The sequence below is a fragment of the Leucoraja erinacea genome, chromosome 16, assembly GCF_028641065.1.
Source record: "Leucoraja erinacea ecotype New England chromosome 16, Leri_hhj_1, whole genome shotgun sequence".
Taxonomy (NCBI): domain Eukaryota; kingdom Metazoa; phylum Chordata; class Chondrichthyes; order Rajiformes; family Rajidae; genus Leucoraja; species Leucoraja erinaceus.
Window position 1 is genome coordinate 25,177,522 of NC_073392.1, and position 25,967 is coordinate 25,203,488.

General features: G+C 49.2%; 1 protein-coding gene across 3 annotated transcripts in view; it reads right to left on the reverse strand.

Moving 5' to 3' along the window:
• The window catches only part of LOC129704662 (uncharacterized), a 60,625-nt gene that overhangs the window by 21,728 nt on the left and 12,930 nt on the right, over positions 1-25,967 (reverse strand). For 2 of the 3 annotated variants that reach the window (XM_055647939.1, XM_055647938.1), the window contains 14 exons: positions 25,093-25,215; positions 23,635-23,708; positions 22,094-22,311; positions 19,903-20,068; positions 18,555-18,761; positions 17,766-17,915; positions 15,285-15,377; positions 13,193-13,358; positions 12,107-12,181; positions 9,999-10,151; positions 8,601-8,703; positions 5,101-5,203; positions 3,219-3,418; positions 2,122-2,207 (listed from right to left, as the gene is read on the reverse strand). In XM_055647939.1, coding sequence (XP_055503914.1) covers positions 2,122-2,207; positions 3,219-3,418; positions 5,101-5,203; positions 8,601-8,703; positions 9,999-10,151; positions 12,107-12,181; positions 13,193-13,358; positions 15,285-15,377; positions 17,766-17,915; positions 18,555-18,761; positions 19,903-20,068; positions 22,094-22,311; positions 23,635-23,708; positions 25,093-25,215 — 1,917 coding nt within the window. The remainder of the gene's footprint in view (positions 1-2,121; positions 2,208-3,218; positions 3,419-5,100; positions 5,204-8,600; positions 8,704-9,998; positions 10,152-12,106; positions 12,182-13,192; positions 13,359-15,284; positions 15,378-17,765; positions 17,916-18,554; positions 18,762-19,902; positions 20,069-22,093; positions 22,312-23,634; positions 23,709-25,092; positions 25,216-25,967) is intronic. The other variant, XM_055647940.1, reaches the window with a different exon arrangement.

Below are 25,967 nucleotides of genomic sequence, written 5' to 3' on the forward strand. Positions count from 1 at the left end.
ATTTACGAGGATGCACAGTGTCTCTTGCCTAGAGTAGAGTCATCGAGAACCAGAGGACGTACAGTGCCCTCCATAATATCTGGGACAAAGACCCGTCATTTATTTATTTGCCTCTCTACTCCACAATTTGAGATTTGTAATAGAAAAAAATCACATGTGGTTAAAGTGCACATTGTCAGATTTTAATAAAGGGCATTTTTATATATTTTGGTCTCACCATGTAGAAATCACAGCTGTGTTTATACATAGTCCCCGCATTTCAGGGCACCATAATGTTTGGGACACATGTGTTTGTAATTGCTCAGGTGTGTTTAATTGCCTTCTTAATACAGGTATAAGAGAGCTCTCAGCACCTAGTCTTTCTTCCAGTCTTTCCATCACCTTTGGAAACTTTTATTGCAGTTTATCAACATGAGGACCAAAGTTGTGCCAATGAAAGTCAAAGAAGCCATTATGAGACTGAGAAACAAGAATAAAACTGTTGGGAGACATCAGCCAAACCTACACTGCAAGATGCAAACCACTGGTTAGCCATAAAAATAGGATGGCCAGGTTACAGTTTGCCAAGAAGTGCTTAAAAGAGCAACCACAGTTCTGGAAAAAGGTCTTGTGGACAGATGAGACGGAGATTAACTTATCAGAGCAAGAGCAAAGTATGGAGGAGAGAAGGAACTGCCCAAGATCCAAAGCATACCACCTCATCTGTAAAACACGGTGATGGGGGTGTTATGGCCTGGGCATGTTTGGCTGCTGAAGGTACTGGCTCACTTATCTTCATTGATGATATAACTGCTGATGGTAGTAGCAAAATGAATTCTGAAGTGGATAGACACATCCTATCTGCTCAAGTTCAAACAAATGCCTCAAAGCAATGGCATTCATTCTACAGCAAGACAATAATCCCAAACATACTGCCAATGCAACAAATGAGTTTTTTAAAGCTAAAAGATGGTCAATTCTTGAGTGGCCAAGTCAATCACCTGACCTGAACCCAATTGAGCATGCCTTTTATATGCTGTAGAGAAAACTGAAGGGGACTAGCCCTCAAAACAAGCATAAGCTAAAGCTGGCTGCAATACAGGCCTGGCAGAGGATCACCAGAGAAGAAACCCAGCAACTGGTGATGTCCATGAATCGCAGACTTCAAGCAGTCATTGCATGCAAAGGATATGCAACAAAATACTAAACATGACTACTTTCATTTACATGACATTGCTGTGTCCCAAATATTATGGTGCCTTGAAATGGGAGGGGGAGGGGGGGGGGGGGGGGGGACACGGGGGGGGGACACTATGTATAAACACTCCTGTAATTTCTACATGGTGAAATCTATAAAAATGGCCTCTATTAAAATCTGACAATGTGCACTTTAACCACATGTGATTTTTTTTCAATTACAAATCTCAAATTGTGGAGTACAGAGGCTAATAAATAAATGGTGGGTCTTTGTCCCAAACATTATGGAGGGCCCTATAGGTTTAAGGTGAGGGGGGAAATCCAAGGGGTCATTTTACTTTACACAAGGGTTGTGGGTGTATGGAATGAGCTGCCGAAGAAGGTGATTGAGGCGGGTACTATTGCAACGTATAGACAGGGCCAAACGAGGGGCAGGTAGGACTAGTGTAGATGGGTCTTGTTGGCCGGAGAGAACACGTTATGCCAGAGTGCACAGCCTCAAAGTAAAAGGACGTACCTTTAGAAAGGAGAAGAGGAGGAATTTCTTTAGCCAGAAGGTGGTGAATCTGTGGAATTCATTGGCACAGATGGTTATGGAGGCCAAGTCATTGTGTGTAGGAAGGAACTGTAGATGCTGATTTACAGCGAAGATAGACACAAAATGCTGGAGTAATCTGAAGAAGGGTCTCAGCCCGAAACGCCACCCATTCCTTCTCTCCTGCCCCGCTGAATTACTCCAGCATTTTACATCTATCTTCCAAGTCATTGCGTGTTTTTAAGTTGGAGATTGACAGATGATTAGCAAGGGTGTCAGGGAGAGTAGGCAGGATAATGGGGTCGAGAAGGAAAGATAATCAGCCATGATTGAAAGCCATAGTAGACTCGATGGGCCGAATGGCCCAATTCTGCTGCTATATCTTATGAAATTGTGAACTTGCTACGTACCAAATAAGTATCTATATCCATGTGGGACTGAGCTTGAATCCCCTTGTATTCGTCCATAATGTCTGGGTCCTCGTAGATAACCGACTCTGGAAGCAGAGAGAGCAGGAAGGAGCAGGAACCAAGTCAGCAAACAATGGCGCAGTTCCGCTTCTGTCAGCATTCCAGACACCGGGATCCCCGTCTGGAGAAATCCAACTGCGACCCCTTCCATCCCTTTCTCCATCCCATACACGAGTGGCAGCAGTGAAACTCCTGTATAAGCATCTTGCCTTTCATCACAGGACCCACACCATCCTGTTTATCCACACTCTCATCTCACTGACTGCAGACCCACACCACCCTGGCCACACTCTCATCTCGCTGCTACCATCGGGAAGAAGGTACAGGAGCCTGAAAACGTGACCTCCAGGTTGAAGAACGGCTTCTTCCCAGTAACCAACAGGTTCTTGAGCGCTGCACACTAATTAAACTTCGAACTGTCTTAGTTGCACTTGGAACTTCGGGCTTATTGTTTTGCACCAATAGTGTTTTTTTTAATTTATTTAACTTTTTTTCATTTGTTTGTTATGTAATCTATTGAGTACTGTGTTCACAGACCCTTTGTGCTGCTGCAAGTAAGAATAACATTGTTCCGTTTTGGGACATATGACAATTGTACACTCTTAAAAGCCTTGGTTTGGAGGATGGCACAGTGTCACAGCGCCAGAAAGCCGGGTTCGATCCTGACTACAGGTGCAGTCTGTACAGATCTTGTACATTGCTCCCGTGACCTCATGGGTTTTCTCCGGGTGCCCTGGTTCCCTGCCACACTCCAAAAACATGCAGGTTTGAAGGTTCATTGGTTTCGGTAAGTTGCAAAATTGTCCCTAGTGTGTAGGATAGTGCTCCTAAACACAAAATGCTGGAGTAATTCAGCGTGTCAGGCAGCATCTCTGGAGAGAAGGAATAGGTGACGTTTTGGGTCAAGACCCTTCACCAGACGGAGTACAGTGCTAGTGTACGGGGTGATCGCTGGTCAGTGTGGACTCGATGGGCCGAAGGGTCTATTTCCGCGCTATAGCTCTAAAGTCATAAATAAATAAAGTAGGGCCACACACCTCTGGCCGATGTATCAGACGTGTAGTCTGTCACTTCAAACATCAGCTTGTGGTGAGGGATGAGGAAGAGATTCTGCTTGAAGCCCATCAGGATATCTCCTGTGTCATTGAGGAAGATGGCGTGGGTGAGGGTGTGATCGAGAACTATCTCAGTCAGCAGATACCCCTGGAGATCCCAGACTTTAATCACGGCTTCACCACTGCAACATGAATAGAGGATGGGCACAGGGTAGATACAACCAGAGCATCAACAACCACCACAGTTCATCGCAGGCAACAGTGGTAGATCCGGTGGGCGGCGCGACTCTGGTCAGCAGCGGCCTCTGCAGACTGTCCGCGTTTTATTATTTTTTTTGTCTGTTTTTATGTAGTTTTTGTTATTTTATGTTGGGGTGTGTGTGTGGGGGGATGGGGGTGGGGTGGGTGGGGGGGGGGGAAACTTTTGAATCTCTCCCTGCACGGGAGACCCGACGTTTTCTCGTCGGGTTTCCGTTGTCGTTGGGGCCGCAACGAGGAGCGGCCTCCAACGGGAAGAAGCCGGGGACTCTGGTGCCGACTCACCGTTGCCGTCGCGGAGCTGGCCGAGACCGGAGCGGGTGGAGCGGTGGAGGAGCGCTGCCGCTGCCGCTGCTGCTGCTGCTGCTGCCGATGCCGCTGCTGCTGCTGAGTCGGAGGCTGCTACTGCGGGTCTGCGGACGGCGGCACCGGGAGCCCACGGATCCCTGGAGGGAGACCGCTTTTCGGGGCTCCTGCAACTGCGAATTCTCCCGCCCGAGTTGCGGGGTTGAAGAGCTCCTGGAGCGGGGCCTGACACCACTGCCCCGCGCGGCTGGAATGGCCGCGGGACTTTGCGAGCGCACACCGGGGGCTCCAACATCAAGACCCGGTGTGCGACCTCGCACCACCCGGCGTGGCTTCAATGGCCGCGGGACAATCGCCATCGCCAGCCGGGGGCTTTGACTTTGACTCTGACATCGGGGGGGGGGGGGGAGAGTGCAGTGGAGAGATAAGTTTTTTTGGCCTTCCATCACAGCTATGTGATGGATGTTTATGTAAAATGTAATTATGTTGTGTCTGGGGTCTATTTGTGTGTAATGTGTGGCTGCAGAAACGGCATTTCGTTTGGACCTCCAGGGGTCCAAATGACAATTAAATTGACTCTTGACTCTTGACTCTTGACTAGATCTGCTGCCTCAGAGAGCCAGCGACCCGGGTTTGATCCCGACTGCTGTCTGTCCATCCTCCCCGTGACCCGACCGCATGGGGTTTCTCCGGGTGCTCCGGTTTCGTCACATACTCCAAAGACTTACAGGTTTGTATGTTAATTGGCTTCTGTAAACTATCCCTAGTGTATGAAGGGGACTCAGTGGGGCCGAATGGCCTGTTTCCGGGCTGTTCGCTGAACTAATCAGAATCGGTCAAATCATAAGTTGGCATACCCTGCCGGCCCTGATTTGTTCTGCCTTTTTCTCACCTCCAATTTATTTCCCGCCATCCTCAGCTCTACTTTCAGTCTGAAGACGGGCTCCAACCCGAAACGTCACATTCTTTTCCTCCAGAGATGCTGCCTGACCTGCAGAGTTACTCGAGTCTTTTGTGTCTACCTCTGGGTCAAATCATAAGCGGGACACATAAGTGCCGGAGGAACTCAGCGGGTCAGGCTGCATCGGTGAAGGGAATGGACAGGCGACGTTTCGGATCGGGTTCCTTTTTCGGACAGATAGAGTAGGGGGGAAGAAATCTGGATAGGAGAGGTGGGGGCGGGATAAAGCCTGATGAGTGATAGGTGGGTACAGGTGAGGGAGGGGTGATTGGCAGATAGCAGGAGTAAGCAACAAAGGCTGGAGTGTGACAAACCCCCCCACCCCCCACCCAGACACACCTGCAACTCAGGAAGATGTTCTGCATTGGGCAGGCATCAGTGAATACGTTGTCCGTTAGAGTCGCCGTCTGCCTCTCGTCCGAGTCACTCCTCTCGTCGAAATCTGAAGAGAGAAGGAGGTTAACACTCGGAGAGGACCAGAGCAAGTGAAGCTCCACGGTCAAGGGTGAAGATCAGCTAATATGGACAATGTTAGTGACTGGCATCGGCAGACACCCTGGCCCCTCCCCATTCTCCCCTCTCTCGATGTCCCCCTCTCTGTCTCCCCCTTACTGCCTCTTCTCCATCTCCTCCTCTCTCTACCCCTTTCCATTACACCTCCCCCCCTCCCCCCTCTTTCTCACCCCCACTGTCAGTATCCTCCTCACACTCTCCTTTCCATCTACCCCCCCCCCCCAAATCAATTACAGTTACAGTTTAACTTAGTGTTACGTGTACCGAGGTACAGTGAACAGCTTTTGTTGCGTGCTATCCAGTCAGCAGAAAGATAATACTGTACATGATTACAATCGAGCCGTTACAGTGTATAGATACATGAGAAGGGAAGTGCAAGGTAAAGCCAGCAAAGTCCGATCAAGGATAGTCCGAAGGTCACCAAAGAGTTATATAGTGGTTCAGCACTGCTCTCTGGTTGTGGTAAGATGATTCAGTTGCCTGATAACAGCTGGGAAGAAACTGACCCTGAATCTGGAGGTGTGCATTTTCACACTTCTGTACCTTTTGCCTGATGGGAGAGGGGGGAAGAGGGAGTGGCCAGGGTGCGACTCGTCCTTGATTATATTGCTGGCCCTGCCATGGTAGCATGAGGTATAAATGGAGTCAATAGAAGGAAGATAGACACAAAAGGATGGAGTAACTCAGCGGGGCAGGCAGCATCTCTGGAGAGAAGGAATGGGTGACGTTTCGGGTCGAGACCCTTCTTGAGACGGAAGGTTGGTTTGTGTGATGCTCTGGGCTGCATCCACAATTTGCTGCAATTTCTTGCGGTTTTGGATGGAGCTGTTCCCAAACCAAGCTGTGATGCATCCTGATAAAATGCTTTCTATGGTTCATCTGTCGAAGTTGGTGAGAGTTGTAGGGGCCATGCCGAACTTCCTAAGCCTTCTAAGGAAGTAGAGGCGTGGTGTGTTTTATTGGTCGTTGCTTCAATATGGGTGGTCCAGTAGAAGTTCTTGGTGATTTTGACTCGGAGGAATTTTAAGTTTTCAACTATCTCTGCTTCGGCACCATCACTCACTATCTCCTTTGTCTTGCTAACATTGAAAGGTTGTCTCGACAACAGGACACAAAGTTCTCAATCTCCTTCCTCCTCCGTCTCAGTTATTTGATATCCAGCTCACAATGGTGGTGCCTTATGCCAATTTGAAAATTGACTTAGATTTGTACATGGCTTTACAATCGTGGGTGTACAAGGGGTAAAGAAGGGGACTGAGAACGCATCCTTGTGGAGCCCGCGTGTGGGGGATTATCGTGGTGGATGATTTGTCCCCTATCCTCACTGATTGGGGTCTGTTGGTCAAGGATCCAGTTGCAGAGGTGAGTGCTGACATCAAGTCCCACGCGTTTGGTGATAAGCTTGGATGGTATCATGGGCACGATATGGTGGAGACGCCCCTCAAAACAAGGGAAGGTATCCCGCGCCAGGGGGCCACATGAGTGGCACGGGTGGGGGACAGACTTGAGAAATGTATAGACTGTAATGAAAATGTCAGATGAATTTTTCCGCACGGTTCACGTATTGTACATATTTATTATTTGAATAAAGTCTATTGTGAAATCAAAACAAAAAATCCTGATATTAAAGCCCCTGTCCCACTGTACGAGGTAATTCAAGTTCTCCCGAGTTTTCCGCTGATTCAAACTCGGAGAATGTCCGTAGCTGGTCCGTAGGAGTTTGTGGATGTCTCGTAGCGGCTCGTACGAGTAATACGTAACCATTTTTTTCATCACGAGTATTTATTTACTCGTGGACAGTATTTGCAGGGATGAAAAAACGTCACGAGTTTACCAGATTCCCCGTTAGCAATTCGAGCCGCTACGAGACATCCACGAACTCCTACGGACCCGCTACGGGCATTCTCCGAGTTCGGGTCAGGGGTAAACTCGGGAGAATTCTTGAATTACCTCATCCAGTGGGACAAGGGCTTAAAGGCAAAGCTGTAAGTGGGTCAAGACCCCTGGGTAGACTGGTTTTAATGTGTTCCATAACTAGCCCCTCAAAATATTTCATGAAGGCGGATGTCAAGGCCACTGGACGGTAGTCGTTTAGGCAGGAGGTCTTGCTTTTCTTCGGCACCGGGATGATGGTTGTTTTCTTGAAGCAGGTGAGTACCTCAGAACGGAGTAGGGAGAGATTAAAGATGTCCGTGAATACTCCCGCTAGCTGGTCCGCGCGGCTACGAAGGACACGGCCAGGAACTCCGTCTGGGCCAGTTGCTTTTCGTGGGTTTCACCCCCTCACCCCCACCCCTCTCTCCCCCTCTCCCTGCCCCCCCTTCCCCCACTCTCCCCCTCGTCACCCCCCCTCCCCCTCTTGCTCTTGCCCCACCCCCCCCCCCCCTCCCCCTCGCTCTGTGATATATGCCAAGTCTCTGTCTCACCTTGCTTTGAGGGAGAGACCACTACAGACACCACCCTTTGGGTATAACAATACAAATAGACAATAGGTGCAGGAGTAGGCCATTCAGCCCTTCGAGCCAGCATCGCCATTCAATGTGATCATGGCTGATCATCACTACCTCGTTTCTGCCTTCTCCCCATATCCCCTGACTCTGCTTTCTTTAAGAGCCCTAACTAGCTCTCTCTTGAAAGTATCCAGTGAACCGGCCTCCACAGGCAGAGAATTCCACAGACTCACAACTCTCTGTGTGAAGAAGTGTTTCCTCGTCTCGTTCTAAATGGCTTACACCTTATTCTTATACTGCGGCCCCTGGTTCTGGACTCCCCCAACATTGGGAACATGTTTCCTGCCTCTAGCGTGTCCAAACCCTTAATAAACAAACCCTTATATGTTTCAATGAGATAGCCTCTCATCCTTCTAAACTCCAGAGTATTCAAGCCCAGCCGCTCCATTCTCTCAGCATATGACAGTCCCACCATCCCGGGAATTAACCTTGTAAACCTACACTGCACTCCCTCAATAACAAGAATGTCCTTCCTCAAATTAGGGCACCAAAACTGCACATAATACTCCGGATGTGGTACCACTAGGGCCCTTTACAACTGCAGAAGGATCTCTGCTCCTATACTCAACTCCTCTTGTTACGAAGGCCAACGTGCCATTCACTTTCTTCACTGCCTGCTGTACCTGTATGCTTACTTTCATTGACTGATGAACAAGGACCTCCAGATCCCGTTGTACTTCCCCTTTTCCTAACTTGACCACTGAGTCTCATCTCTGCCTTGAATGGGTTTATGCAGCCAACCTTCCTCCTGCACCCTCCCCCCTCCCCCAGACGCCTGGGATCTTCCCTGGTGACCCCAGGCCACACACAGCTCACCTGGCGGTGTGGTGGTAGATGCCGGAAGTAGCCAGGAGCTGGTGGCTATGAAGTTGGAGAAGATGATTGACCCGCACTCCAGCCCCAGACACAGGTGCTTGCCCTGAAACCAAACACATTCACCGCCGTTTTATTGTCGCACGTGCATTACGTAGAGGGTGGCGCAGCGGTAGAGTTGCTGCCTTACCAGCCCCAGAGACCCGGGTTCGATCCTGACTATGGGTGCTGTCTGTACGGAGTTCGTACGTTCTCCCCGTGACTGTGCGTTTTTTTCTCCAAGCGTTCCGGTTTCCTCCCACACTCCAAAGACGTACTGGCTTGTAGGTTAATTGGCTTCGGTAAGAATTATAAATTGTCCCTCGGGTGTAAGGTAGTGCTAATGTACGGGATGATTGAGAGTCGGTGGGCCGAAGGCTCTGTTTCCGCACTGTATCTCTAAACTAAACAAAACAGTAAACCTTTTTTTGCATAGATCACACATGCAGGAGTGGTCATGTTTTGGGGCATGAGAATAAGGAGAAGGTGCAGAGTCTGCACAGACAGCACCTGAGGTCAGGATCAAATCCAGTTTAGTTTTGTTTATTGTCACGTGTATCGAGGTACAGTGAACAGCTTTTGTCGCGTGCTAACCAGTCAACAGTAAGACAATACATGATTACAATCGAGCTATTTACGTGTATAGATACATGAAAAGGGAATAACATTTAGTGCGAGGTAAAGCCAGTAAAATCCAATCAAGGATAGTCTGAGGGTCACCAAAGAGGTAGATAGTAGTTCAGCATTGCTCTCTGGTTGAGGTAGGATGATTCAGTTGCCTGATAACAGCTGGGAAGAAACTGTCCCTGAATCTGGAGGTGTGCGTTTTCACACTTCTATACCTTTTGCCTGATGGGAAAGGGGAAAAGAGGGAATGGCCACGTTGAGACTCATCCTTGATTCTGCTGCTGGCCTTTCCGAGGCTGCATGAAGTATAAATGGAGTCAATAGGAGGGTGAAGGTACACAAAAATGCTGGAGAAACTCAGCAGGTGCAGCAGCATCTATGGAGCGAAGGAAATAGGCGACGTTTCGGGCCAAAACCCTTCTTCAGACTGACTGGTTGGTTTGTGTGATGGTCTGGGCTGCGTCCACAATTCGTTGCAATTTCTTGCGGTCCTGGATGGAGCTGTTCCCCAAACCCAGCAGTGATGCATCCTGATAAAATGCTTTTGATGGTGCATCTGTAGAAGTTGGTGAGAGGAGGCTGCAACTCTGGCACTGTGCCACTGTGTGGCCCTGTCGTACCAGGTCCAGACTCAAGAGTTCATAGCCCTCCCCAACCACCAAGCTAAAGTTAAACGCTTCTGAAATAAAACATACTTGTAGGAACAAGGGAGCCCCCAAACCCCGTTGTACTCACTATTATCGAGAGGCTGACCGTGGAGAATGGGATGATAACATCGTGGAGAAGATGCAACTTGGGTAGACTCCAGATCTTGAGACACTTGTTTGCAGTGTCCTGACCCATCGATATCAACTGGCTCTGATCCACGATTGACTGCATAAAGATTACCTGCAACACATTACTCCCAGGTAAGTCAGTGATTGAGTTACAAGATAGACACAAGGTGCTGGAGTAACTCAGCAGGCAGACAGCATCTGTAGAGAACATGAATCGATGATGTTTCAAGTCAGGGCACTTCTTCAGATCCATGGATAGGTGACATTTTTATGTCAGAATGTTTCTTCAGACTGAAGAAGGGTCTCAACCTAAAACATTGCCTATCCTGTTCTCCAGAGATACTGCCTGACCCACTGAGTTACTCCAGCACTTTGTGTCTATCTTTGGTATAAACCAGCATCTGCAGTTGTGTTTTTATTATATCGAGTCACAAGGTGAGATAGCACAGAAACAGGTCATTCAGCCCAGGTTCAATAGACAATAGGTGCAGGAGTAGGCCATTTGGCCCATTGAGCCAGCACTGCCATTCACTGTGATCATGGCTGATCATCCACAATCAGTACCCCATTCCCGCCTTCTCCCTATTTCCCTTGACACCGCTATCTTTAAGAAGTCTATCTAACTCTTGAAAGCATCCAAAGAATCGGCCCCCACTGCCTTCTGAGGCCGAGAATTCCACAGACTCACAACTCTCTGGATGAAAAAAGTTTTTCCTCAACGTTCTAAATGGCATATCCCTTAATCTGTAGCCCCTGGTTTTGGGCTCCCCCAACATCGGGAACACGTTTCCTGCCTCTAGCGTGTCCAATCCCTTAATAATCTTGTATGTTTCAATAAGATATCCTCTCATCCTTCTAAATTCCAGAGTATATAAGCGCAGCCGCTCCATTCTCTCAACATATGACAGTCCCGCCATCCCAGGAATTAACCTCGTGAACCTATGCTGCAGTCCCTCAATAGAAAGAATGTCCTTCCTCAAATTTGGAGACCAAAACTGCACACAATACTCCAGGTGTGGTCTCACTAGGGCCCTGTACAACTGCAGAAGGACCTCTTTGCTCCTATACTTAACTCCTCTTGTTCTGAAGGCCAACATGCCATTTGCTTTCTTCACTGCCTGCTGTACCTGCTTACTTACTTTCAGTGACTGATGTACAAGGTCACCCAGATCTCGTTGTACATCCCCTTTCCCTAACACGTCCAAGTTGACCATCTATACGAGAGGGAGGGTATTGTGCGAAAGGGTTATATCAGATTCCGATTCCGATTCCAATTCAATCTTTATTGTCATTGTGCAGTGTACAGTACAGGGACAACAAAATGCAGTTAGCATCTCACCCAGAAGAGCGAACATAGAATAATGGAACAGTAATATATATATATGTACATACAGTAGCAGTAGTGTAATTGTTCTGTGGGAAGTAGTGTCCGGGAGGGGAAGGGCGAACATATGATGAGCGTTTGACGGCACTGGCCTGTATTCGCTGGAGTTTAGAAGGATGAGGGGAAACCTCATTGAAATTTGTCGACTAGTGAAAGGACTGGATAGAGTGTATTTGGAGATGTTTCAACTTGCGGGAGTGTCTAGGACCAGAGGACATAGTCTCAGAATAAAAGGACGTTCCTTTAGAAAGGAGATGAGGAGGAATGTCTTTAGTCAGAAGATGGTGAATCTGTGAAATTCATTGCAACAGAAGGCTGTGGAGACCAAGTCAATGGATATTTTTAAGGCAGAGATTGATAGACTCTTGATTAGTATAGGTGTTAGGGGTTATGGGGAGAAGGCACAAAAATGGGGTTGAGAGGGACAGATAGATCAGCCATGATTGAATTGGGGAGTAGACCTGATGCACCGAATGGCCTAATTCTGCTCCTATTACATGAACTTATGAGAACGTGCAAACTCCACACCAACAGCACCTGAGGTCGGGATCAGACCCTCGTCCATGGCACTTTGAGGCTTCTTTGGGTGGACAACACATGAAGCAACTTCTGGAGGAAGGTCAATATGATGCAGGGTTCGGGAGGGAGCGACCCCCACTGCCGGCGGGTTCCTGGTGACTCACCGGTCCCTCGTGGGCTTGGATGTCGTGGTAGGGCACGTTCACCACCTCGGTATCCACGAAGAATATCCGTCCATCCTGTCAGAGGGAGAGAGACTCCATGATTGCTGTCCTCCCCATCGTCAAAGGTATCTACAGGAGGCACTGCCTCAAAATGGGAGCCAGCATCATCAAAGACCCACACCACCTTCCATCAGGAAAAAGGTATCGGAGCCTGAAAACTGTAACATCCAGGTTCAGGAGCAGTTTGTTCCCTACAGCCATCAGGCTACTAAACACTACAACCTCTGAATAAGCTCTGAACTACATAGACTTGGCACATTGGTTATCATTGTAGACTTGTTCATGATGGATCTCACCCCCACTTTTAGACTTTAGCGATACAGCGTGAAAACAGGCCCTTTAGCCCACCAAGTCTGCGCAGACAGGTACACCCCGTACACTGGCACTATTCTACACCCTAGGGACAATTTACAATTTTTACTCGAGCCAATTAACCTACAAACCTGTACGCCTTTGAAGTGTGGGAGGAAGCCGGTGCACCCGGAGAAAACCCACGTGGTCACAGGGAGAACGTGCAAACTCTGTACAGACAGCACCTATGGTCAGCATCTCGACTGCTGTGCAACTGGGCTGTCCACCTTGTCAAGGGGCATTAAATGCTGGCCCTGCCCATGACCCTGGACCTCGAGGGACTGCGACAGATGGTCCCCACCTCACAACCCCGTCCCCATCTCCACCTCAGACCCCCGCTCCCATCATCTGCCCCTCCCCACCCCTCCCCCCCCCCCCTCTCCCACCTCCCCCGTCCCTCCCCACCCCCCTCAACCCCGTGCCCCCCCACCTCCCCCCCCCCCACCTCTCCTCCCCACCCCTCCCCACCCTCCCCCCGTCCCCTCTCCCCTCCCCCCCCCCACCCCGTCCCCTCTCCCCAACTCCCCCCCCCGTCCCATCTCTGCCCCCCTCTCCCCTCCACCTCCCCCCCCCCCTCCCCTCTCCCCCCAGCCCCGTCCCTCCCCCCCCCTCGTCCCCCCCCCTGTCACCTCCCCCCCCCCCCCGTCCCCTCTCTCCCCCCCGTCCCCTCCCCACCTCCAGGCCCAAGAGCAGAAACTCCTCTGAGTCAGCGCATGCGGTCCCCTCACCGGTCGGGTAGTGGATGCGTGAGGAGAGGCTGGCGATACATCGGCACGCACAGTCCGGAACCTTCCACAGGCTCTCGTCAAACGGAGACAGGCGCGTGTCGTTGGCAAGCGATCTAGTCGGCTCGGGGCACAGAGGGCAGAGTTGGTCATGGTGACATCCTGCACTTTCCCCCTCCCTCCAATAATTTGCCCCCTCACCCACGTTCATACGCCATAGGACCAGTATTGGACCATTCGACCCATCAAGTCTACTCCGCCATTCAATCATGGCTGATGTAACTTTCCCTCTCAACCCCATTCTCCTGTCTCCTCCCCATAAACCCTGACACCTTACTGATCAAGAATCTGTCAATCTGCACCGTAAAAATATCCATTGACTTGGCCTCCACAACCATCTGTGATTCTGAAGGACCCATATTTACAGTGAGATGGTGAAGAATTCTCACAAGAACACATCAACGTCCACGTCACCTCCCCACAGTAATCAGACAGCGTTGTCTCTAATGAACACAACTGTCCCTTTAACCCCGAGAGACCACTGAAATTGCAAAACAATCGCCCTTTTTGACACTTGCACAAGGATCAGATGATGTAACATATAGCCTATTATTTAGCTTTCAGCAGCAAAAATGAACTTACAATCATTACTTTCAGACTTGAAAATCCTGAGGGAAAAATGGCTGCTATCGTTTAGTTTAGTTTGAGTTTGATTTATTATTGTCACGTGTACCGAGGTACAGTGAAAAGCTTTTGTTTGCGTGCTATCCAGTCAAAGAAAAGACTACACATGAATACGATCAAGCTGTCCACAGTGCATGGATAAAGGATAAAGGAAACAATATTTAGTGCAAAGATATAACATTGTAGTCTCATAAAGTCCAATTAAGTCAGTCATACTGTGTGGAAACAGGCCTTTGGGCTGATCCTGCCCACACTGACCAACGCCCCGTCTACACTGCGATCGGTCCATCATCCCTCTAAACCTAACCTATCCATGTACTAGTCAAAATGCTTCTTAAACATTGCGATACTACCTGCCTCAACTACCTCCACCGGCAGCTCACTCCATGCACCAAAACTGTGCATCAAAAAGTTACCCTTCAGGTTCCTGTTAAATCTTTCCCCCTGCACTTTAAACCCATATCCTCTGGTTCTCGATTCCCCTACTCTGGGCCAGTGTGCCTGATCTATTCCTCTCATGATCTTGTATTCCTTTATAAGATCATCTCTTATTCTCCAGCGCTGCAAGGAATAAAGTCTTTATTAAGACAGTTCAAAGTCTTCAACTCTCTGACCCCTTTTCCCCATCAACACAATTGTTTTAATAATGTGATTTTCTACAATGTGGGAGGTTTCTCTGCTGCTGTGTTATAGCAAAACTCCCCTTCCCACACTGACCTGTCTGTCCTGGGCCTCCTCCACTGTCAGAGTGAGGCCACACGCAACTTGGAGGAACAGCACCTTACAATTCGCTTGGGCAGCTTACACCCCAGCAGTATAAACATTGATTTATCTGATTTCAAGTAACCCCTGCATTCCCTTCCCTCCTTCCCCCACCCTAGTAGTTCCACTGTTGGCATCCTTGTATCCCTTTGTTATCCCAGCCAACAATGGAGCATTATGGGCTCCATTCTTCCTTGATCATCTGTTGCCGTCCCTGATTTCTTCTGGCCTTTTCTTACCTCGACTCCCCCTCCTCTCCACTTTAAGTCTGAAGAAGGGTCCCGACCCATAACATCAACCATCCCTTTTCCCCACAGATGCTGCCTGACCCGCTGAGTTACTCCAGTACTTGGTGTCTATCTGTATCTGGTTCAGCAAGGAACTGACTTGGAATGGGGAGGGTTGCAGGGGTGGGGGTGGGTTGAGGTGAGGTACTGGTGGTGAGCGAGTATTGCTGAGAGGAGGTGGAGGATGGGAGGGGGGGACGTGTAAGGAGGCGACGGGAGGGGTGGGAGTGGAGCTAGGGGTGGCCTGGGTAGATGGGACACAGCCACAGACCACCCCCAATCTCCCTCCAGCCAGGCCCCTGGACTCACATCCGTCTCGACGGTTTGCCATCATTGGGGGTGTAGGCATGTCTGACTATTTCCGGAATGTTCCACACAGCGATTCTGCAGGATGGGTTGGTTCTGCAGAGAAAGAGTTTGTGATGAGTTGCAGATGGAAATATATTGGGCAGTTATATATACAGCCACCGCACAAATACACACTGACCCACCACTCATATACACACTGACCCACCACACATATACACACTGACCCAGACACACATATACACACTGTCCCACCGCACATATACACACTGACCCACCACACATATACACACTGACCCACCACTCATATACACATACACACATATACACACACCCAGACACACATATACACACTAACCCACCACTCATATACACACTAACCAGACCACACATATACACACTGACCCACCACTCATATACACACTGACCCCCACCACACATATACACACTGACCCACCACTCATATACACACTGACCCAGACACACATATACACACTGTCCCACCACACATATACACACTGACCCACCACTCATATACACACTGACCCAGACACACATATACACACTGTCCCACCACACATATACACACTGACCCACCACTCATATACACACTGACCCAGACACACATATACACACACACTAACCCACCACTCATATACACACTGACCCAGACACACATATACACACTGACCCACCACACATATACACTGACCCACCACACACACATGACCCAAAACACATGTACACTGACCTACCACACAAATACACACTGACCCAGACACACATATACACACGGATCCACCACACATGTACACACAGACCCACCACACATATACACACTGACTCAGACACATACACACGTCTGCAGGGACACACACAGACCCACACATACAGATTAACACACACCAATATACACACAAAGATACACACAGACCATGAGATAGCTGAATGGATAGCAAATTGGTTTCATGGAAGGGTGATTGTGAAAGGTTGCACCTCAGACTGGAGGCCTGTGACTAGTGGTGTGCCTCAGGGTTCGGTGCTGGGCCCGTTACTGTTTGTCATCTACATCAATTATTTAGATGAGAACATACAGGGCAAGATTAGCAAGTTTGCTGATGATACAAAAGTTAGTGGTTTTGCAGATAGTGAAGATGGTTGTGAACGATTGCAGCAGGATCCGAATCGATTGGCCAGGTGGACTGAGGAATGGTTGATGGAATTTAATACAGAGAAGTATGAGTTGTTGCATTTTGGCATGTTGAACAAGGGCACGTCCTACACAGTAAACGGCAGGCCTCTGGGTAGTAGAAACATAGAAAATAGGTGCAGGATTAGGCCATTCGGCCCTTCGAGCCTGCACCGCCATTCAATATGATCATGGCTGATCATCCAACTCAATATCCCGTACCTGCCTTCTCTCCATACCCCCTGATCCCTTTAGCCACAAGGGCCACATCTAACTCCCTCTTAAATATAGCCAATGAACTGGCCTCAACGACCTTCTGTGGCAGAGAATTCCACAGATGTGTTGTAGATATTGTTGTAGAGCAGAGGGATCTAGGAGTACAGGTGCATGGTTCCTTGAAGGTCGAGTCACAGGTGGATAAGGTGGTCAAAAAGGCTTTTGGCACTTTGGCCTTCATTAGTCAGAGTATTGAGTATAGAAGTTGGGAGGTCATGTTGCAGTTGCATAAGATGTTGGTTAGACTGCATTTAGAATATTGTGTTCAGTTCTGGGCACCATATTATAGGGAAGATATTGTCAAGCATGAAAGGATTCAGAGAAGATTTATGAGGATGTTGCCAGGACCAGAGGGTGTGAGCTAAAGGGAGAGGTTGAGTAGACTGGGTCTCTATTCCATGGAGCGCAGGACGATGAGGGGAGATCTTATGGAGGTATACAAAATCATGAGAGGAATAGATCAGGTAGATGCACAGAGTCTTTTGCCCAGAGTAGGGGAGTCGAGGACCAGAGGAGATAGGTTCAAGTTGAAGGGGAAAAGATTTGATAGGAATCCGAGGGTTAACTTTTTCATGCAAAGGGTGGTGGGTGTATGGAACAAGCTGCCAGAGGAGGCAGTTGAGACTGGGACTATCCCAACATTTAAGAAACAGTTGGACAGGTACATGGATAGAACAAGTTTGGAGGGATATGGACCAAGCTCAGGCAGGTAGGATTAGTGTAGCTGGGACATTGTTGGCCGGTGTGGGCAAATTGGGCCTGTTTCCACACTATATCAAGATACACACATAGGCACACAGACCCACACATACATACACACCAAACATGGACATGTACACGCCTCACACAAATAAGACACATGGACAAAAACCTACCACACACATTGACGCACACACAAACACACACTGGTGCGCACGCACGCACGTACATATATATTCAGGGCAAGGATCAGGCAGGTGAAAGTGAAGGTGAGATCAGGGCCAAGATCACTGTCACCCAGACCATGCACTGTCACTCACTTGATGGTGTAGATCCAGATCTCCACAGGCTCCACCAGATAGAAGACCAGGTTCCTGTTCCTGTTGTAGGTGTACTGCATCAGGGTCCTTATCGGCAGTGGGAGCACCACAGACAGGTTCACCCCTTGACTCTGGGACATGACGTGTAGACTAGAGTAGGGATCAGAAACACAGCAGCATCTCAAACCCGGCCCTCTGGACCTTGAAAACCAGCTATTGCTCTGGGTAAATATGGGTACATATTGGTATTTATGGAGCTATATTCTTATATATTGGGTATATATGGGAATACAATGATATATTGGTGTATATATTGGCGTACCTATGGCAAAATATCTGGATATATTGGTATATATAACCATAATGTGGAGTGCTGTGGAACTGGAAACAGACACAAAAAGCTGGAGTAATTCAGCGTGTCAGGCAGCATCTCTGGAGAAAAGGAATAGGTGACATTTCAGGATGAGACTCTTCTTCAGACTGCAACTGGTAACATGACTGGGGTGGAGGATGGAGGCAAGGACGGAGAGGGGAGGGTAGTGTAAGATGAAGTTCATTAAAATTATAAATTACATGTGTATAATGCTGGGTTACAAGCAACCCCAGCAAAATATGAGGCGACACAATTTGCGTGTAGCCTCACTCTGACAGTGGAGGATGCCCAGGACAGAGAAGTCAGTGCGGGAATGAGAAGGGGAGTTGAAGTGGTTGGTAACCGGGAGATGGTGTCGGCAGTCCCCTGGGTAGAGCATCCGGCCCCAACCCCGGCAAGAAAGCCCCCTCTCATACTTGTTCTCTTCCTGTAAGACGGTGACTCGAGTGGTCTTCCCTTTGGCGGAGCCTAAGCCGATGTGGGTGACGGGGCTGCTGGTGTGGTTCCAGAAGTGGGTGAAGTGGTTGATGGCATAGGTGTGGCAATGCCGGTGGGAGCAGCAGTACAGCCAGGAGCTCTCCGTCAGTCCCATCCACTCAATGCCCTCCACCATCACCGACATGCTGGGGAAGAGACATAGAGTCAGCATGGCTGAGGACAAACCGCACACACACTGAGCACACACACCACCCGACACACTGCGCACACACACACACGACCTGCCACACTGCGCACACACACACGACCCGACACACTGCACACACACAGCCTGACACACTGCGCACACACACACATGACCTGCCACACTGCGCACACACACACACAACCTGACACACTGCGCACACACACACACACAACTTGACACACTGCGCGCACACACACACACACAACCTGACACATTGCGCGCACACACACACACACAACCTGACACACTGCGCACACACACACACACAACCCGACACACTGCACACACACACACACGACCTGCCACACTGCGCACACGCACACACGACCCGACACACTGCGCACACACAACCTGACACACTGCGCGCGCACACACACACACACACAACCTGACACACTGCGCACACACACACACGACCGACACACTGCACACACTGCACACTCATAACACCAGCAGGATGGGGCAGAGGCAGAATCAGCACTGCCAATGGACTGCACACACTGTGCACACCCACCCCCACACTCCGCGCACACTCACAACACACCGCACACCCCGTGGCAGGTTTATAGGTTACTTTGGCTTCTGTACATTTCCCCGTGTGGAGCTGAGGATAGATTTCGGGTAGTTTACGGAATACGGGGAGAATGAGAAATGGAATTGATGTTGTTTTAGTTTTAGCGTTGAAACAGACCCTTTGGCCACACCGACCATCGACCTCCCGTTCACACTAGTTCTGTGCTATCCCACTTTCACATCCACTCCGTACACACTAGGGGGCAATTTACAGAAGGACAATTAACCTACAAACCCGCATGTCTTTGGGATGTGGGAGGAAACCAGAGAATCTGGAGGAAATCTACGTGGTCACAGGGAGAACGTGCAAACTCCACACAGAGACAGAGCCTGAGGTCAGGATCAAACACGGGTCTCTGACCGTGCCGTGACCGAGCAGGTTTCTACCCACCAGGATACCAGCGCCTCCAGTTCCTTGTGGCTCCTCTCTGACGAGTCTACCCGCTGCACCTCCGTGTGGCCCTGCCACGTGGATGGTGTTTGACAGTGAGACTGGGAGCGTTTACCTGAAGAGTTCGTTCAACGTGTCCAGGGACCAGAACCTGATGGAGCCGTCCTTGGAGCTGGAGATAAAGACCGCCCTGGTATCGGGGTGAAGCAGCAGGTTCGTGACGACCTTGGTGTGACCTGTGAACTTGTGGAGAAGGATCCCTTTCCTCGACCACTTGTTAACTGAAGAAGGGGAATATGGAGCCATTATACAGTTCCTCGGCCCACCCTGTCCATACCGACCAAGATGCCCCGTCTAATCTAGTCCCATTTGCCTGCGTTTGACCCATATCCCTCTAAACCTTTCCTAACCATGTACTTGTCCAAATGTCTTAGCCATAGCATTGTAGCCATAGTCATACAGCACGGAAACAGGCCCTTCAGCCCAACTGTATAGAAAGGAACTGCAGATGCTGATAGAACATGGTCCGTTCAATCAAAGTTCCACTGAAGTAGTTTACAGTTTCTAACAATATTGAAAATGGCGAACTAATTCAGGATTTGTCTGATGTGAAGTCTTGACTCAAAAAGTCACCCATCCTTATTTTCCAGAGATTCTGCCTGACTTGCAGAGTTACTCCAGCGCTTAAGCCCACCTTAAGCCCACCCCATCCATTCAATGCCGACCAAGATGTCCTATCTCAGCCAGTCTAACCTGCCCACGTTTGACCCATATCCCTTAAACTTTTCCTCTCCATGTACCTGCCCAAAAGTCCTTTAAATTATGTTGTTGTACCTGCCTCAACTACCTCCTCTGGCAGCTCATTGTATAACATAGACAAAGAATATAGTATAGTACAACAAAGCAACAGGCCCTTCGACCCACAATGACCAATGCCAAACATGATGCCAAGCTCAAATAATCTAATTTGCCCGAACGTAATCCATATCTCCTTATTCAAGACATGTCCATGTGTTTAGCCAAAACCCTCTAATATAACCGGTGTTGTATCTGCCTCCACCACCACCACTGGCAGCATGTTCCAGGCACCCACAAATCTCTGTGTAAAAAAAAAAACCTCTCCCCCTCTCCCCTCGCCCTCCCCCTCCCCCTTCTCATCCCCCCTGCCCCCTACCCCCCCTGTGAGTTTGGGGGGTAGTTAGTGTGTGTGTGACGCCGCAGCCCCCCCCCATGCAACTGCGTGTTAGATTGTTAGAAACAGCAAACTACTGCAGTGGAATATTCATTGGACCGACCGTGTCTAATTCTACCAGTGACACCCCAATACCATGAGCACCACCCCCTCTGACGCTCCAAACTATTTGCTCCAACTACAAGACTATAGACACAAAATGCTGGAGTAACTCAGCGGGCCAGGCAGCATCACTGGAGAAAAAGGAATAGGTGATGTTTCGGATCGAGATCCTTCTTCAGACTAAGAAGCAGGGGAGAGGGAAACTAGAGGGTGTGAAAAGGTACAGAACAAATCATACCTCTAGTTCACCTCACGCCAGACTCTCAGTGTGAAAAAGGTTCTCAACCTGAAATGGCACCTATTCCCTTCCTCCAAAGATGCTGCCTGACCCGCTGAGTTACTCCAGCATTGTGTGTCTAGCTATGGTGTAAGTGAGCATCTGCAGTTCCTACCTTCAACTACAAGACAAGTCAGGAATACTGTCCTATTAGACCTTGTGCTCGGTCCGCCATCGCCTTCCAGATCTCCCGGTTACTAACCATTTAAACTCCCCTTTCCATTCCCGGCCTGACCTTTCTATCCTGCGCCTCCTCCAGTGCTAGAGTGAGGCCAAACGCAAACTGTAGGAACAGCACCTCATATTTCGCTTCCAACCCAAAGGTACGAACACGGAATTGTCCAATTTCAAGTAATTATTGTACTATTATTGTTTATTTATTTGTCTGTTCATTTTACAGAGTCCTATGTTTACATATGTGTTGCGGCTGCATGTAAGATTGTTATTGTTCCGTTTTGGGACATATGACAATAAAACACTCTTGACGGCTCTACCCTTCTACCCCTCTCGCTCTCTTTCTTGCTCCTCGACGCCCCACCTGATGGACACACATCTCTCCCACCATCTTCCTCACTCTCCCCTCCCCGTTGACCCTTCTGCTTTCCCCCTCCTCCGTACACTCATCTCCCATACCCGAGTCCCCCAATTTCCTCCCCCCCCCCCCCCCTCTCCCTGGTCCACCCACCCACATGCCTCCCCCAGGACATGCACTTGGCTGTTCGTGGGTGTGCTTACTGTGGCAGTCTCCGGAGCAGGTGAGCACCACCTTATGGTGGGGCGAGTAGAGGCAGGCCGAGGGCGATGACCTGTGGGGCTGGGGGATCTTCAGCAGCAGCTTCCCCTCCGTGTCGTAGCAGAACAGGGCCTGGAGCGAGCAGCAGAAGACATGCTGGCTGCCCACGTCCAGGGACACCTTCTTCACCCACGTCCCTCCCATGTCAGGGTAGTCCGCCCTGCAGCACGGAGAGAGGGAGAGAGAGAAAGAGGGAGAGAGATGGAGAGGGAGCAAGAGAGGAAACGCAAGAGAGAGAGTGTTCACGAGAGAGAGGGCGAGAGAGGGGGAGAGGCGGAGGGAGCACGAAAAATAGAGCGTGAAACAGATAGAGCGCGAGACGGGGAGAGAGCGAGAGAGGTCGCACGAGAGGGACACACATACACAACGCCTAAACTGACACACACATGCATATATACACATGCAAGCATTGGCGCATGCACACAAGACATACACACACAATTGTATGTCTACATACACAGCAATGTGCAAAATGCACACACCATACAAAAGTACACAAACGTACAGAATATATTTTAACCTTTGTGCAGTGAAGAATTTCATTTTTGGTACATAATGACTATTAAAATCTCGTGGCCCTCTTGACACATGCACACACAGAAAATGTCCACACACAAATATACATCCATAAATTACACAATGCATGCACATATAGACACACAGAGGCACACTAACACACACACACACACCCCGATATAGGACCCCATTCTAAATGTGAATAATGCCCTCAGAAGCTTCACAGCAGCGATTGTCAGACAGGAGAATCTCAAACTGAGCCCGCGATCCCTTTGCCAGGGATCGACCTCGGAGATCCAAAAAGTGGGTGGTTGCGGACTTAACATCATGGAGCTCGCGGCCTCTGGTCAGAGACCGACTTCAGAACCAAGCCGCTGGAGTTTCGACTGCCCCGACGGATGGTTTGACTGCCCCGACCGCGGGAGAATAAAGAGGAAGAAGATTGGACTTTTTGCCTTCCATCATATGTGAAGGATGTGGGGAATCCACTGTGGTGGATGTTTACGTTAACTTTTATGTAGTTGTGTGTCTTGTTGGGGTTTTTATTTCGCTTGGCTGTATAGTAATTCACATATCACTGTACCTTATGGCACATATGACATTAAAGGACCTTTGAAAGTCATGAGAGGAATAGATCGGGTAGGTAGTCTTTTGCCCAGAGTAGGGGAATCGAGAAACAGAGGACATCGGTTTAAACTGAGGCTGGAAAGATTTAATAGGAATCTGAGGGGTAACTTTTTCACTCAGAGGGTGGTGGGTTTATGGAATGACTTGCCGGAGGAGGTAGTTAGGTGGTGATATCACAACGTTTTGTGAAATATTTAGACAGGTACATGGATAGGACAAGTTTTAGAAGCATATGGGCCAAACACGGGCAGGTGGGACTGGTGTGGATGGGACTGGTGTGGGCAAGCTGGGCCAAAGGGCCCGTTTCCACGCTGTGACATCTACTCCCTCATCACCATACCTCAAGAAAAGTTCGTAGTTGGACATGGCCACGATCTTGTTTGTGCTCTTTGGGTTAACTTTGTACTTCCAGAACTGAAAAAAAAAGAGATGTTCATTTAATGGGGGCATTCTCAGCCTTCAACACAATATACTCTCACCCTCCCCAACCATCACTCTGTCTCTCCACCCCCACTCCTCCCATCCCCACCTCCCAGTAGCCCCCTTTGGCCTTCCCTTCCTAACCGGGCTAGTCCAATTTGCCTACATTTGGCCCATGTGCTTCTAAACCACATACCCCTCTAATGGGCTGCCAGGGATAGCGGTGAAGCCACATACGATATAGTGGTGTTGACGATGCTTTTGGATAGGGACAGATATGCAGGGAATGGAGGGGTATCACTTGAAATTGGAGAATTCAATATTCAAACCGATGGGTTGTAAACTACCCAAGCAGAATACGAGGCCAGTCTGTGGCCTCACTCTGACGATGGAGGAGGCCAGGACAGAAAGGCTGGTGTGGGAATGGGAAGTTGATGAGAGAAATGTGTACACACTGGAGGAGAACCAGGGGAAGGTGGGGGGGGGGGGGAGAGGGAGGGGGGAGGGGGGGTTCTGAGGTAAATGTGAGGTTATCCATTTTGGTGGCAAAAACAGGAAAGTAGACTATTATCTAAATGGTGGCCGATTAGGAAAAGGGGAGATGCAACGAGACCTTGGTGTCATGGTACACCAGTCATTAAAAGTAGGTGCAGCAGGCAGTGAAAAAAGTGAATGGTATGTTAATATTCATAGCAAAAGGATTTGAGTATAGGAGCAGGGAGGTTCTACTGCAGTTGTACAGGGTATTGGTGAGACCGCACCTGGAGTATTGCGTACAGTTTTGGTCTCCAAATCTGAGGAAAGACATTCTTGCCTTAGAGGGAGTACAGAGAATGTTCACCAGACTGATTCCTGGGATGTCAGGATTTTCATATGAAGAAAGACTGGATAGACTCGGTTTGTACTCGCTAGAATTTAGAAGATTGAGGGGGGATCTTATAGAAACTTACAAAATTCTTAGGGGGTTGGACAGGCTAGATGCAGGAAGATTGTTCCCAATGTTGGGGAAGTCCAGGACAAGGGGTCACAGTTTAAGGATAAAGGGGAAATCCTTTAGGACCGAGATGAGAAAAACTTTTTTCACACAGAGAGTGGTGAGTCTCTGGAACTCTCTGCCACAGAAGGTAGTTGAGACCAGTTCATTGGCTATAATTAAGAGGGAGTTAGATGTGGCCCTTGTGGCTAAAGGGATCAGGGGGTATGGAAAGAAGGCAGGTACAGGATACTGAGTTGGATGATCAGCCATGATCATATTGAATGGCGGTGCAGGCTCGAAGGGCCGAATGGCCTACTCCTGCACCTGTTTTCTATATTTCTATGTTTCTATGTACCCAAGTGGAATATGTGGTGCTGTTCCTCCAAGATCGAAGATATTTACCTTGACTCCACCGATGCCACCAGTAATAAGCTCATCGGTCTTCGGGTTAAATACGATAGACTTCACCACTTTCATGTCAGAGTTGAGAACTGCAAAGGTCTCATAGAAATCCTTGTTGTAGACCTGCAGAGAGAGTTCAGCCAGAAATCATCGCTGGAACCTCTTTCTCGAGGGATTCCACTTCTACCTCCTGCTTTGGGGTAAGTCTGCGATCGGGTAATGCCTAAAGAGTTCAAGTGACACCTACTCCCACATCCAAACACCACACACCTGGGTAAACACCCTTAGAACATGGAACAGTACAGCACAGGAACAGGCCGTTCGGCCCACAATGTCCGTGCTGAACATGATGCCAAGTTAAACTAATCTTGTTTGCCTGCACGTGATCCGTATCCCTCCATTCCCTGCATATCCACATGCCTATCTAAAAAAGCCTTAAAAGCCACCAACATATCTGCCTCCACCACCACCCCGGGCAGCATGTTCCAGCCACCCACCACCCTCTGTGCAATGGATAGGTGGCATTTTGGGTGGGGACACTGAAGAAACGTCACCTCCGTGTTCTCCAGAGATGTTGCCTGACCGGCTGAGTTACTCCAGCACTTTGCGCCTTTTTTCTCTGGTCTCGGCACCGTTAGGCGCGGCCATTTGAGGCCGGAGGGCTTGCTCCTGTGCTGTACTGTTCTATGTTCTGTGTTCCTCACATCCAAGGGAAGGTTTCTCATCCATGTCCAAAGTACAATGCCTGCAGATCTCCACCTGCCCTGCTCCCGGGAATGAAAACAAGTGCTGTCCGATCTTGCACCATCCCATTTGTCAATCACCCCTGTTGGTTCCCCCTCTGGGAATATCCGAGTTTCTGGAAGTCCTTGGTC